We start from the raw sequence: 15,506 nt of genomic DNA, 5'->3' as shown, positions 1-15,506 counted from the left end.
AGAACACAAGCATGAGTAAGAAGGGGGGGGGGGGGGGGGGGGGTGAAAGCTCGGTAAACGAAACCAAAAACCAAAAAGCGCACCTTGTGTTTCCTCTTGCTCCTGCTGGTGTGTTTGTCTACCGGGACGACCGCGTTGCTGGACGCTTGCCTCCGGTGTTTTCCTCCACCTTCTCCTCTCAGCGTCTTCCCAGGAAGTCTGGGAAGAGTCTTTTCCTGCACACAGGGGTTCTCCAGGACGGCCGGACCCTGACAGACCTTCTCTCGTCTTCCCTCTGTCACATTGTCTCTTACTCCTAAATGGAAGCTTTCCCTGTCCTCTCTGTCCGCCTGCCCGTCCCTCTCGGTTCGTCTTTCCCTGTCACCTTGCCTCCCCGCGTCCGCCCCTAATGGCTCATGTTCTTCGCCTTTGGGGAACTTGGGTCTTTCTCGGAGTCCTTGCCAGTCTCTGTCACCCTGTTTTTGTCGGTCTCTGTTAGGCACCGCCATCCTGTCCCCTGGTCTTTCACACACTTTCCCTTCAGTTCTGTCCCTTTCCTTCATTCCCACCCGGGACATTTGACTAAAACCCCATCCCGGGACCCTGTCAAGCAAGGTCAGGTCGATCTTCACCCAAAGACTCGGAGTCTCCTGGTATTCTCTAAGCGGGGAAAAAGGCAAATCTTGTCCAGTGTTAAAGTGTGGTGACATGGTCCCCGGGTCCTTGCAGGGTCCACCTAACCCTCCGGGGTCAGGAACAGAGGTACCGAATGAACCGCTTATGTTGCTAATGCTTAGCGTGCTAGAGGTACTACTACTTCCACTGCTACTGTGAATACTAGCGGCCCCACTGGTGCTACCATCCCGGACACAAAGGCCCTTCCCGACAAAGGCTCCCAAACTTCCCACCCCGCCGGCTAAGCCAAAACACGGGAGAGGAGGGGGGTACGAGTGGGATGGAGTCTGGGCATTCATCCCGGCTCGCGTCGACGGAGGCGGCAAAGCGCCGTTTTTGATGGCTTCCTCCGAATCCGACTGGCATTCGGAAGAAGACGATGAAGAATCTGTTTCGACAAACTCTCGGGACTTGGGTGTGAGTCGACTACTCGGACCTCTGTGCTTTCTCTTGTCCTGTTGGGACCAAAGAGACAATGAAAGCCACATTGAGACGGTGGACAAAATGGAGGATTTCACCAGGATGGGCGGCCATCTGCTGGACGAGCCAACGACAGCCATGTTGATTTTATGGCGTGTGATAATATCATGCAAATTAGGCCAAGCGCTACGCTAGCGTGTTTTACTGGTCTGTCAAACAAAACATGCTTTGGCTGGCTAACGTTTCAATGTGGATGCTAATCACAGAACACGTGTGACGCAACTTAGCGTACGCAAGCTAATGTTTGTCGCATGCAAAGGAAACGGCAGACGGTATTAAGACGGTAAAATGCATAGACATTTTGTCATTTTGTAAGAAATCATGGACAGTAAATTCAATGAATCTATTCCAGAAAAACAATCCTGTAACCCCAAATGAAGTGCGGCCATTTTGATAAAGACGGTGAGAAACACGTGAATTGAAGAAAGGTGGCGTCCGTGTGTTGTCTCGCTGCCCGATTGTGTCTTTGGGAAAAGTCACGTCTTCAAAGAAGGTAAAAGTTACCTTAAATGATCATTTAGCCCCTTTTTATGTGAAACTGTAATTCTAAAACTAAAAAACCTGTTTTTGGTTAACAACCACTGATGACGGATCATAGACGGGCAATGTAACTTCCAGTTGCGGTTAGCATTTGTTAGCTAACATGGAAGGATGTTTTAACAAAATAAAATACAGATAAAGTCACACAGTGTATTCATAACACAACAAGACGCACGCCGTAATGTAGGCAAACCAAATGTTAACCAAAACATATCCCAACTAGCGAATGCTAACCAAGGTTCCACTGTATTAGAGCCCCCTAAATAGAAAATAACACCCCTAACCCATTTTAATACGCTCTTTAGTGAAACATACTGTACAACAATATAGCTCATTCATAATAAAGACATTCTATTTTTAGAATATGCGGTGGGCCAATAACAAATGAGGTAGGAACCAAACACGGCCCAGGGACGCACTTTGGACACCCACGCTTCAGTAGAATAACTAAAAATCATTTATTGAGCTTGGAATGTGACCTTGAGGAAAAAAGGAACACAAATACGTGATATTCAAATGTTTAGTCGGTTTGTAAATAAAAAGTGTTGAGGTTTGATCTCGGCTTTTGCTCAACTTATTAGCTTGTTTATTAGCTTGTTTATTAGCTTGTTTATTAGCTTGTTTATTAGCTTGTTGCTCAGGTCTCGTGTTTCCTTTTCCATCTTAGTTTCCTTTTGTCCGCCAACCAACACGAAGCCCTAAAGGTCAACTAAGATGACAAGACGTCAGCGGCGCCTAAGACAATGGTTACGTGGTCTGTGATCTTTGAAAGCGCGTCTATTGATCTGCTTGGCGTGTTGGGGTTCTCAGGGCTTTGACAGGATTTATTGACAGGATTTATTGACAGGATTTATTGACAGGATTTATTGACGGGATTTATTGACGGGATTTATTGACAGGATTTATTGACAGGATTTATTGACAGGATTTATTGACGGGATTTATTGACAGGATTTATTGACAGGATTTATTGACAGGATTTATTGACAGGATTTATTGACGGGATTTATTGACGGGATTTATTGACGGGATTTATTGACAGGATTTATTGACAGGATTTATTGGATGACTTCAATTCTACATATTTGTGTTGAGGTTACAAATCAGCCTCATCTCCACATGGAGGATAAGAAATTGTAACGGCTCATCTCTTGCTATAAAAAGCCATTTGGAATATGATGTGTTTGCATTTCTATATTGTAAATAATATTAGATCTGCCTCCAATCTTTCTATTGTTCCATAAATCCTTTATTGTTATGCAACAATAAAGCTATCTGAAGTTGAAATACTCGTCCAATACCAAAACACTGAACTTCTGGTCTCGTCTATTAAAATGGAAACGGATGGAAACCAAAACCAAAACCAAAACCAAAACCAAAACCAAAACCAACCTGATTGACATTGACAACGGGCGTCGGCACGCTGCTTTGCTGGGGTTCCACAGGGACTGCAACTGTGGTGCTGGACACGGTGGCACTGCGAGGTTCTTTCCGAGGTGCCGACTTTCCACTTGGGGGTTTGATCCTCGGCCTGGGGGGGTTCTGATGTTCCAAGGAGGAAGGAGGGAATTGATCCTTTTCCCTCACTGCAGGGCTAATGAGGAGACAAGAATAGCATACTTAGCATGACTAGCAGGGATACAAAAAGGGAATCATTGAGGCGCCCATAAGAATGGTGTTCCGTTCTCAGACCACCCACGGGTGGTGGGACCACGGATGGAAATGTTCATGTTCATGTGGAACACACATTGGAACTCAACCACACGGGCCAACGTTCAAATAAACGCTTACATGTAAATACAGGTATTTATAAACCGCAAGGCATGCTGGGTATCTTCCTGTTGGGGAAGTGTGTGGTGAATCCTGACCACGATAAGTCAAGTTCCTATTTTATTTTATTTTATATCATATATCATATATCATATATCATATATCATATATCATATATCATATACCATATATCATATATCATATATCATATATCATATATCATATATGTATCATATTATATTATCAACAAATAAATGACCTAACTATGGAGATTATAAGCATATTAATTTTCCAAGAATACAAAAATCATATTGTGATGAAAAGAGGGTGAATTTGCAGGGCCTCAAATATGCAGGAACCCACGGTACACTGCAGGGCCAGTTTATTAGGAACCCCAGTACAAAGTGATGACTTTGCAAACTCGTTAACAATATCAGTAAGCCAGAGATGTAATTATTGTCGAATTAAAAAAAAAACATTTTTAAGTTGATCAAGATGATGATGATGATGATGATGATGATGATGATCCCCAGCGGCCTCCATGTGATTTGGCAATATTGTAAAGCAGCTGCCAGGAGGCGCAGGGGTGCGCTGAAAGTGTGGATCGTTGTAGATTAGCGCAGTGCCAAAGATGGGTGGGATTATTTTCATTTCTCCTAATTCCACTCGGATCAGGGAAGATGTCACTGGCATTAAAGTCAAAGCCACGCTTGGCTGATGACTTCTAGCTGCCAGAAGATGATTGATTCCGCTGAAATGAACGTATTACAAATACAAATACAAATACAAATACAAATACAAATACAAATACAAAGACTGGACTGGAAGGTCTAGGATGGTTCCTTCTCACCTTGGTTGGTTTGCTCTGCTCCACGTCTGGCTCTGATTGTCCTCCACGCTGTTGGACCTCTCTGGTCGTCTGGGCTGTTTCTTCCCTGTCGTGGTCCTCCTCGGTGTGCTGACCTCCGGTCCAGACATCGGTGCGGGTGACAGCCTCATCTTTGACCTCTGACCTTCCCCTGATGTCTTCTGGCTGAGTTTGGCCTTCGTTTTTTCTCTGCTTGGGCTGTGGGACACACAGGAACACAACATCTTCTTTGTCATTTTTATGTGGAACACGCGAGGATGTTGTGTAGTCCCCGTAGAGTTCTGTCATTGATGGATTAATCCATGGTTAATCGAATACCCAATTAATTAATTCATCCTTTTTTGAGATATTGACACCTATCATCTTTGAAGCCTCACCTTGCTAAGCTAACAATTAGCGCTCAGTAACTGAAATGCCTGCACTTCCTACCAGAAGGTCCCCCTGCCATCCTTGTGCTCCGCTGTCGGCGCTGTGGGAAGAGCCGTGCTGCTGGACCCGCAGGATTTGGTTTTGGCAGCGGCACCCAGTCCTGCCGCCTCACTGCGTTGTGTGAATGTCTCCTGAATTTTGGTGACAGAACCTGAGACGTGGACCACAATATCTTCAGATGAACCCAAAGAACGGTCAGCAGTATCTTTACATTACGTCTCTTTTAGATGTCTGGACCAACCTGCCACATGGTGGTCTTGCTGTGGGGCCACCAGAGGTTTGGTCTGGGCTTGGACTTTGTTCAACCAGCTGTCTAGCTGCCACTTGTTGGCCGAAGATGGCTCAGGCTAGAAGATAGCAACACACATGTCATCATACACATTCATGTAGTCGTATGAATAGGCATACACAGGCAGCAGTACGTGTTTCAAGTTCTTACGTGTTTACAGTGACCCCCCCCCCTTCCCCCCGATTAAATGGTGTTGTGTTCTCAGACCACCCACGGGTGGTGGGACCACGGATGGAAATGTTCATGTTCATGTGGAACACACATTGGAACTCAACCACACGGGCCAACGTTCAAATAAACGCTTACATGTAAATACAGGTATTTATAAACCGCAAGGCATGCTGGGTATCTTCCTGTTGGGGAAGTGTGTGGTGAATCCTGACCACGATATGTCAAGTTCCTTATATAATATAATATCATATATTATATGATATTATATCATATATTCAGTATAGTTATTAAAGACTCCATTCACTATGCAATATCAAGCTCTAAGTGCAATATATGAAGTTCTAAGTGCAGTATTTCATAATACCTCATATTCAATTCACTAGCAAGATGTCATAGTATATACTGGTCATATATTTCATTTCATATTTCATATTATCTTGCAAACTGTACTTGTATATAAAATGTTTAATTAGTTCATACTTGAGGTTGTTAATATTGTTTTTTTAATATTGTACTTTGTATTTTGTACTGCTTAACTGGTTCTGTCCTCTTTGCTGCTTTTCCCCACTGAGGGACCAATAAAAGTATATCTTATCTTATTAATACATTTCATGTTTTTGTAGTTGGAGCATAGACAACCTGTTTATGACTTTCTAAATATGTTTGACATTATTAGAGACCTCTCGACATGAAATAACACCCCTATATCCACCCTTACAATCGCATTGCCCCATTTAGTAAGCAGAGTTAGACTCAGCAGACACATAACCCGAGCCTCCAGTTTGGTACATCAAGATCCACTTTTATATATATGTATATATGTATTTGTATATGTATTTCACATTATTGCTAATGGGAAAAAATGATGTGGTTATTGTCCCTTTCAGTTAGAGTCAGACCTTCTGGAACCAATGAAGGAGGTTCCAATGTATTGACATTAATACTAATTCAGTTGGTAATATTTACACGGAGCCTCGGGTACAGTACACAAGTACCAGTACACAAGTACCAGTACACAAGTACCAGTACCACAAGTACCAGTACACAAGTACCAGTACACAAGTACCAGTACCACAAGTACCAGTACCACATGTACCAGTACCACAAGTACCAGTACCACAAGTGAGTCAGCCACACATTTACTGTTAGAAGGCCGACTGTCAATATGCGGCGCAGTGCCTCCTGTAGCACGTTGCCAATACGCCGGCTCGTCACCTCACCTCAGGGGAGTTGGTGCGCGTGGCCTGGTTGTACTCGCTGTCACTGGAGCTGCTCTCTGATTCGTCTGTGTCCGACTCCGAGCTGCTCTCCGATTCACTGCTGCTCCCCGACGCACCGCTTGGGAACACACCAGGGAAGCACATTTCATCCACATGTCACAAAGTCACAAACAACAGACCGACAACCAAGCCCGTTCGTGTCGCTAACAGGGTCACATCCCACTTCACCACCGCTTTGTCTCTTTTTGCTTGGAATATCCAGTCAGCTGAAACATTTTGTTTTTTTTATTTGCCTTTTTTGTCCACAACGATGAATCATTGTGTAGATGAAGATGATGAAGATGAAGAAGATGATTTTCTAGACTTGGTAGGCTGATCATGTGACATGCAATGCTCTGCTGAAACACTGGGGGCGCTGCTTTCCCAAGAGTCAACTCAGGGAGAAATCACAACTGTAATCGACCTATTAGCTTGTTAGCTTCCTTCATCGTGAGCAAACAACGGCAATTAAAGAGAATTTTATTACAGTCATATTTTTAGCAAATAAAAAATGTAATTGCCAAAAGAAAAGCCAAGTTAAAGCTTGCAGGAGTCTGAGGATGAGAAGCAAGGCCAATAATTCACCCGAGCTTCCACCAGTGACGTCCAGGCAAAGTGTGTAAACAAACACGGACACCGATTGGTTTGATGGCGGGGTGCCCAAACACGGCGCCATCGTAGCCTGGGTGACGCCGGTCAAGCCAAAGCATTGAGGCTTTGATTGGTGTTGATACTCCAAGTAATATGGGACTAACTGCATCGCTACCTGACACGCACACGCACACGTACACACGTACACACGCACACGCACACGCACACGCACACGCACACGCATGTCATGTTTGTGTTGTCATGACATGAATTGTCACGTTTTTTACGGAAATCCATACTGAAATATGGATACATATCGATACATGAAAAAAAGATTCAACCATCAGAGTCATTTTCCCCCCATAAACGTGTTATGAAAAATAGCGGCCAATATGGTAGCCAATATGGCAGCCATCAGTACTATGTATATCTTACTCATCTAATGCTGACAAAATAAGCCAAATGAGACGAATGAGACATTACGTAGCTGGTTAAAGCAACAACAACAAAAGAAAAAAGCATGAATAAAAAAGCTAATCACATATAAAGATAATTGCGTCTTTTCAAGCCGTTGAATGATCTCCTTCTAGTGCTCTGGCTGGTTCATCCGTCCTCCTCCAGTCTTGTGAAAATGGTCTCCTAGAGGCTACGCAGACGCTCGACACAACTTAAGAACACAAAAAACACAAGCCTGCACAAAATGTGTACTACTTGTGTGTGTTTGTGTCTGTGTGTCATTTCAGTTCAAGGCGGCCGTCACAGCAGGCGCCAATCTGGGGGAGCAGCCGAGCAGCAAATCCATCAACTGTTCCTCGGGCAACTCACACGCACGTGCACGTACACATGCACACACACACACGCACACACACACACACACACACACACACGCACACACACACACACACACGCACACACACACACACATGCATAGTGATTTCTTCTATCATTTCTCATCTCTTGGTCTCATGGTCTCCTTCTCTTTCTTCTCGCTTCTCTTTCTATTTCAATTCATTTTTCTCCGAGTTTGCTCTCCTGGTGTTTAACTCCTCTGGAGTTCAGTCGTTCCCAGCTGATTCATTTCAGTCATTTTATTGTTTGTGTCGTGAGCCCAACACAGTAATAACATGACGTATCATCTCTTCATTACATTTGGTTTATGTGCTATTTGTTCATTTTCATAATAAGACAATATGATTATTCATTCATTTGTTTTCTACTGCTTATCCTCACGAGGGTCGCATGGGGTGCTGGAGCCTATCCCAGAGGCGGGGTACACCCTGGACTGGTGGCCAGCCAATCACAGGGCACATGTATGAAAAATAATAATACACATGTAAAATACACATGTATTTAAAATCAATAAAAATACCATAGCAAAAAGATTTGACTGCTTTTTAATTGCAAGAAGGTCACAAGAGAAATAATAATAAAAGTTATGATTTCATTTTACCCTCCGTCTCCTATTGTGTGTATAAAGTATGTATCTTTTCACAAAACGCTGTTTTTATCCCAATTTTTTGTTGAGAACTGATATTTTGCTGAAACTTATTGATTAGAAATGAGAATGAGAAAAATGATATGAGCTGATGTTATTATTATTATTATTATTATTATTACATCCCCTCATTATTTGTTATTCATCCATCCATCTTCTGTGCCGCTTGTCGTTACTCGGGTTGTATGATGGAGCCTACCCCAGCTGACTCTCAGGACTGTTCGACTGTCAATTGCAGTACTTTTCACCACAGCGTAATATTACCATAAGTATTGTACGTGTTGGATGGAGTACACCACACTTCTAAAGACTGTATGATTCCCATATGGATAAAATGATAATAATGAAGTACTTCCAAGAGCTGTACTTTTACGACGGCAAATAAACACGACTACGTGCGGACAAGTCGGCTGTGTCGGGATATTTACCAAGCGACCGAGCAGTGTCATTACCGCACGCCGCCATTGGATGCTGAAACATTTGTGGCTGTTTTAGCCTCCTGAAGTTGAGGGAAAGGACGAGATATGTTCCGTGGAGTACGCTCCAGCCTATTTTATCTGGCACCACAAACAGAGCGGAACAAGATGAAAGGAGGCGAGTACATGTGTGAATGTATTACATCTGGCTCGGCTCCCTTTCCTCTCCTCAGGAATCAGCCATCATCCCTCAAACATCATTTAGCTGCGTTGTCTGAGCCAAATTGAAATGCGGCACCAGCTGGTCCCATCTGACGGGCGGCCGTTTCACCGGACGGCTCCAATACATTCCACCGTGCTGGCTTCTCCATGGAGACACATCCAGTTCACCCGGAAGTCCATTGGATCACTTCTCAGCTTTCATACCGAGATATTTACGTCTACATCTACATCTACATTTACATCTACATCTACATCTACGTCTACGTCTACGTCTACGTCTACATTTACATCTACATCTACGTCTACATTTACGTCTACATCTACATTTACGTCTACATTTACGTCTACATCTACGTCTACATTTACATCTACATTTACGTCTACATCTACATTTAGGTCTACATTTACATCTACATTTACGTCTACATTTACGTCTACATCTACATTTACATCTACATTTACATCTACATTTACGTCTACATTTACATCTATAATTACGTCTACATTTACATCTACATTTACATCTACACAACTCAGAAGATAGCATCTTTCTTTTGGGATACAAGCATTTTTCACGTGAGTAAAAGTATTGTGGAACACAGTACTGATAGTAGTTGCGTTTTGTTGACGCGCCCCCTAGGGGGACCCAACGTTATGACGGGGGGCTGGCATGAATACTTTTCATAAGCCTTGAACATAATTTCATCTCCAAAAGCGCCAAATAGCTGTGAATGTTGACGTCAGGTTGGGTAGCTTAGTTTGCCCGTGTAGACGGCATTTAGAGGTGAAAACAACATCAACACCAGAGAGCAATTGGGAATCTGACAGAAAACGGAAAATCCATTAGAACCTTCACCCAAAGCCCAGAATATTCAAGAGCATTCCAGACGTCGTCAGCTTTTGACTGTGAAGCCAAGAATCTGTTGGTTGTTTGGATCAAATCAACGTCAACGTCGGAAATGAAAGCCACGCGAAGTGAAAAGGGAGCTGTGGGCTCCACAAGCCCATTGGACCTTCCAAGAACCACATGATCCTCAAAGGCTGCGGCTGAACCACTGATAACGCCGCACATTAAGGCCTGGAGCCTTGACCACTAAATGCTATCACTGTAATCTATACAATTAGTTTAAGTCATGAATGAACGAAACATGGATGAATGCAATTTATAAAAACACAATAATTGCAGTTTCTAGTCACTTCCAGGAATATCGGAATTAAAGCCATCCAGCACCATTTTGTTCAGTGATTAATTGAAATTGTGATTACAATGCAACTCCTCATTTCAGTCACTGAAACGTTTTCTAATCACTTCCTGCCTGTTTTATAATTCTTCCTGTCATCTCAATTCATTGGACAAGAATTTACACAAGCTCTCGTTGGTGCACAAGACCACCAATCACCAATAGCATGGCCATTACATGTTGACAACTACTACTACTACTACTACTAACTACTACTAATACTACTATCAACTAGCAACGCTATGCTAGCCATAGCATTTGAGTATGTGGAATCAAACTATGGAATGGATTGAGTAAGGAAATCAAACAATGCACAACGATGAGCCAATTCAAGAAACAATACAAGCAGTTGATGTTTGCTAAATCCAAGGATGAAGAGTCTTGACATTCACTTCAACTATATTAGGAAAGCAGGAAGTGAACAAATGTAACAGTTAGTGATTGTAAAAGTACCAGATGGAGGGGTAGGACTTAATAAGCTTTGCTTCTTCCTACTCCTTTTGGACATGTGGAACTGGGAACTGATTATGGGATGCACTCAATTGGAATCTGATGCATGTTCAAATGAAATTAAACCATTAGCATTAGCATTAGCATTACTGTCCCAGCTACGCCCCCAGACTGGTCGCCAGCCAATGGCAGGGTATTTACACGAATACTTGTGGGAGGAAACTGGAGTACCCGGAGAACATGTACACAGAGATGCCAAGCGGAGAATCCAACCCAGGTCTTCCCCATGTCCTGACTGTGTGTCCTAACCACTTGTCCACCGTGCGGCCCATTTAAATAAGCATGCATTAAAAAACTACTGCAGGACCTGTGACCACCTTCAGTTTGGGAAAAACTGCAGTCGACACAAAAAACACTTAATGAAAAATAAAAGTGATGTCTGCCTATGTCCTTGTTACATAGACACACACACACACACACACACACACACACACACACACACACACACACACACACACTCAAACTCCATCAACTAACTTCAGATTGAGAAACAAGGCGCCAACTTTAGCGCTCCATTCTAAACTTGTGGTTGGCTGGTGAGTTCTCAGAAAAACTGGTCTCCTTTTCAGATGCTAATATTCTCAGCACCGCCATGAGCGACTCGCAATGTCCAATTCCGATGACATGCTAGCGTTTATGACCAGGACGGAAACGGCCAATCTTGTCCTAATAAGCCAGTGATGACGTGTTTGCAGGAAATGGATCCGTGTTTCCACAAGCACGGATTGTTTGAGTTCCACACTGGTGTAGGTTCTGTGATTAGGAAACATGTTACAACTCAAGTGATTGCCCGTGAAAATCGAGTTTTGGTGGAGTAGCTCTGAGTCAGTGACGCTCAAGTCTTTGTTCATCTTTGCAATTTGTCAATTAACCAGCAGGAAATGAACTTAAAGATCTGATTCTGCCCCCCCCCGTCACCGCCGCTATATTGATGAGCCTTTGAGAACAATGGAGGGAACGTCTCGTGTCAGATAAAGCATAAGACGTAGCGGAGTTGGGCACGGGAGGGGAAATATTCAGTCTCTAAAATGGTCCAAAAGCTGTGTGAAAATAGCAGAAGACTTGTGGTGGTTTTGGGACTTTGGAGCCAAGATGGAGGCCATCTGGACTCGGTTCATCTGTCATCTCGTCATCTTCCGTCCACTCGCTGCTTTTGCCCCCACTTGGCAGAGCTTCGCCCTGCACAGCTGGCGTTGGGGTCGCACTCGCCGTCTGACTCTCACACACTTGAGCAAGCATATGCACGTTAGCACATGACTCCGCCCACGTGTGCACGTGTTAGCATGCATTTACACATCATATTAAATATGCAATACAGTTTTAACTGTACATCAATTGATGTTAAATACAATGGATGATGAATTCCAACGTTCCCGCGTGCCAACCCCAAGTGTGTTTATGTGCCGAGGGCAACACCGGAGGGGGGGGGGGGGGTATAATAGGCTTCCATGTGTGCCTTGGTAGCAGGATGCATCTTGGCAGCACAGGCGACACACTGAAGAACTCCGTCACATTTCATACACCTGACTGGCAGGTGGAGTCGTACCCGTTGGACGCGTCGGCAAATTGGGCCGTACGAGTCGCCATGACACTCGTATCGTAGAAGCACAACTGACTTGACTCGCTGGTCATCCTCACAGGTCGCAATAAAATGGTTCACACGTTCATCTTTTATTTCTACTTGAGTTTTTTTCATGGTCACAGAAGACGCTGGAACCCGAGTGGACTTTTGACTAATCCGCCTGTCAATCACAGGAGGAATGTGAAGAATATTCATTCATTCATTTTCTACTGCTTATCCTCACAGGGACGCTGGAGCCTATCCCAGCTGTCTTGGATCGAGAGGCGGGGTCCACCCTGGACTGGTGGCCAGCCAATCACAGGGCACATATAGACAAACAACCATTCACACTCACATTCATACCTATGGACAATTTGGAGTGGCTAATTAACCTAGCATGTTTTTGGAATGTGGGAGGAAACCGGAGTACCCGGAGAAAAGCCACGCATGCACGGAGAGAACATGCAAACTCCACACAGAGATGGCCGAGGGTGGAATTGAACCCGGGTCTCCTAGCTGTGTGGCCTGCATGCTAACCACTCGGTTGTTGTTCTAATTTTAGGCAGCTATGTCAACCACTACACTAACTAACTAATAACCCCCATGGAACCCAGTAATTAGTCAATGATCTTTGCCATTATACGCTAAGAATACTACGTTTCATGATGGACTATAGATGATTATTAGTAAACAAAATATGCAAGCAAATTGTACATTCTGTATTTTCAGCCCAAATGAAGCATTTTCAAGCATAAAGATGGCAAAATTAACTAAAAAGGAATTCAGAAGTTGCATCATCATCACCATCATCATCACCATCATCATGACCATCATCATCACCATCATCATCATCAAACAGCATTTCCACCATGGCTGTGTGTACTTATAATAAGTACATGATTGTTATTACTATATGAGCGTGTCGTAAGCGTACCCAATGAAACAAACGTAGGCTAATCTCGTGTGGATGTCAGCAACAAGCGACTGGTTCATAATAATAATAATAATCATAACAATAATCACAAATAAATCCCTAACTGTGTTTCAGTGAAAACACCATCCTGAGCTGCATCATTAGCATCAACGGGAATAATGGAACCATAGGATGAAGGAAGCAGGAAATGGGAGAAGTTCAAAGATGTTACGTATTCAATAGATGACACAAGAAAAAAATGTGTTTGTGTGGCAGCAGAATAATAATAATAATAAGAATAAGAATAATAATAATAGTAGAAGATATACTAGATACATGTATATTGAGCAGTATTTTGCGTGTGTGTGTTTCCATCGGATGCAGCCCATGGATGGCTTGTACCAAGTGCAGTAGCAGCATCCCTGCGGGTACGTGTCTGTGTACTCGCTGTGCAGAGCCAAAAGGGCTCATTAGTGGTAGCAACGTAACACATGGCCTGGGGCACACACAAAACCACCAAACGTTGGCTCCTTCACACACACACATGCATATGTACACACACACACACACATATGTACACACACACACACACACACATATGTACACACACACACACACACACACACATATGTACACACACGTTCTCGCTCGACAGACCGAGAGCACAACAAGCCTAATTTGGGAAGGAGTTTATATTCTCATGCACCAGTTGGAGCTTCATTTTTAATGACAGGCAGGATTGATTCCTCACAGGTCATTAATCATTTTCATGTCATTGATCTTTTCTTTTATAGAAAATAAAAATACATTTTTTCTATGACTTTACCACCTCATCATGGTGGCTGAGTAATCCTAGGAGCCATGTTGCCAGGGGGCTACGTGCTCCTGGTGGGGTCTCCAAAGGCAAACAGGTCAAAGGTGAAAGAGGGCCAGGGAAAGAAGGATTCGGACCCGAGGACAAAAGACAAGGGGTCGAGTTTGGGTTGTGGAATTGAACTAGAATGAAGTACCTGCATGTAAACTACAGGTATTGTCGGTGAAGTGATGAGAGTAGGGTGTCGGCGTTCAGTTCCCCCGAAAACAATATTAGGGTCAGGGTTAACACGTCCAAAATGGCAGCCAAAGATGTCCGCTGGACACCTGACAGGTTGCCATACATGGACTTTGAGACGTCCCCTTATCGCCAAATACAAAGTTGGCGGCACCCAGCCAAAGGTACCGAGCATAGAACATCACCTAGAACATTCATTCATTCATTCATTGCCCGGGGAGAACATGCAAACTCAAAGGTGGAATTGAACTCGGGTCTCCTAGCTGTGTGGCCTGCGTGCAAACCACTCGTTCACTGTGCAGCCTAACGTTGAGACGCAACAGATTCTATACAAATCTTGTGAAGTTCTCGTGCCTCACCATGAAAATGAAAGCAGGGATAACTAGAAACTAGAAATTAGAAACTAGAAACTAGAAATACACCAACCTCCTGATATGGTACATCCACATCACGCACAAATACTACTTAAACATATACTGAATATAAGTGTGATAAAAGAGACCCCCTTTAATCAATATGCCTTTGGTTGGAGTTCAACTTTTATATAAACTACTAATCTGAAGAGATATAAAAAGAGATATAAAAACTTTTTCTGAAGATTATAGAAAAAGTACTAATACTATTTTTGAATATAAAGAAAGCCATACTAATGCAGTCTTTGAACAATAACACTACGTACATAATAACAATAATAAAAACCATGTATGCTTAATGAGCCGCGCTTAATCTTCAACGTAACAAGAGACCAAAGATAAACGGACAAAGAAGCCACGCAGGTTGAGCCAATACTCAAGCTGAGACCCCAATAAGACCCCGCAGCCGGGCTAATGGGGTACATTAGACACATGACAGATGTTCATGAACCAACTGACTGACACCTGCTACCTTGTGGGATGCCGTTTATTTGTGTTGGTGCAGGATGGCGATGGAGGACATTATGGTAAGCGCATACCTTTATACCTTTGCAGATGTTTCAGATAATTACAGCCACCGTGGCTCCACATTGCTTGGTGGTATTTCATAACAATAAATAAATAATTCATAAT

At 43.3% G+C, this 15,506-nt stretch overlaps 1 protein-coding gene across 3 annotated transcripts in view; it reads right to left on the bottom strand.

Annotated features, from left to right (window-relative positions):
* Positions 1-15,506, bottom strand: part of aff2 (AF4/FMR2 family, member 2) — a 99,729-nt gene that overhangs the window by 18,918 nt on the left and 65,305 nt on the right. For all 3 annotated transcript variants that reach the window (XM_058062976.1, XM_058062974.1, XM_058062975.1), the window contains exons 11-16: positions 6,422-6,539; positions 4,983-5,088; positions 4,742-4,892; positions 4,295-4,510; positions 3,067-3,268; positions 84-1,109 (exon numbers count right to left, since the gene is read on the bottom strand). In XM_058062976.1, coding sequence (XP_057918959.1) covers positions 84-1,109; positions 3,067-3,268; positions 4,295-4,510; positions 4,742-4,892; positions 4,983-5,088; positions 6,422-6,539 — 1,819 coding nt within the window. The remainder of the gene's footprint in view (positions 1-83; positions 1,110-3,066; positions 3,269-4,294; positions 4,511-4,741; positions 4,893-4,982; positions 5,089-6,421; positions 6,540-15,506) is intronic.

This window comes from Doryrhamphus excisus, chromosome 23, assembly GCF_030265055.1.
Source record: "Doryrhamphus excisus isolate RoL2022-K1 chromosome 23, RoL_Dexc_1.0, whole genome shotgun sequence".
Taxonomy (NCBI): Eukaryota; Metazoa; Chordata; class Actinopteri; order Syngnathiformes; family Syngnathidae; genus Doryrhamphus; species Doryrhamphus excisus.
This window is presented reverse-complemented; position numbering and strand designations above follow the sequence as displayed.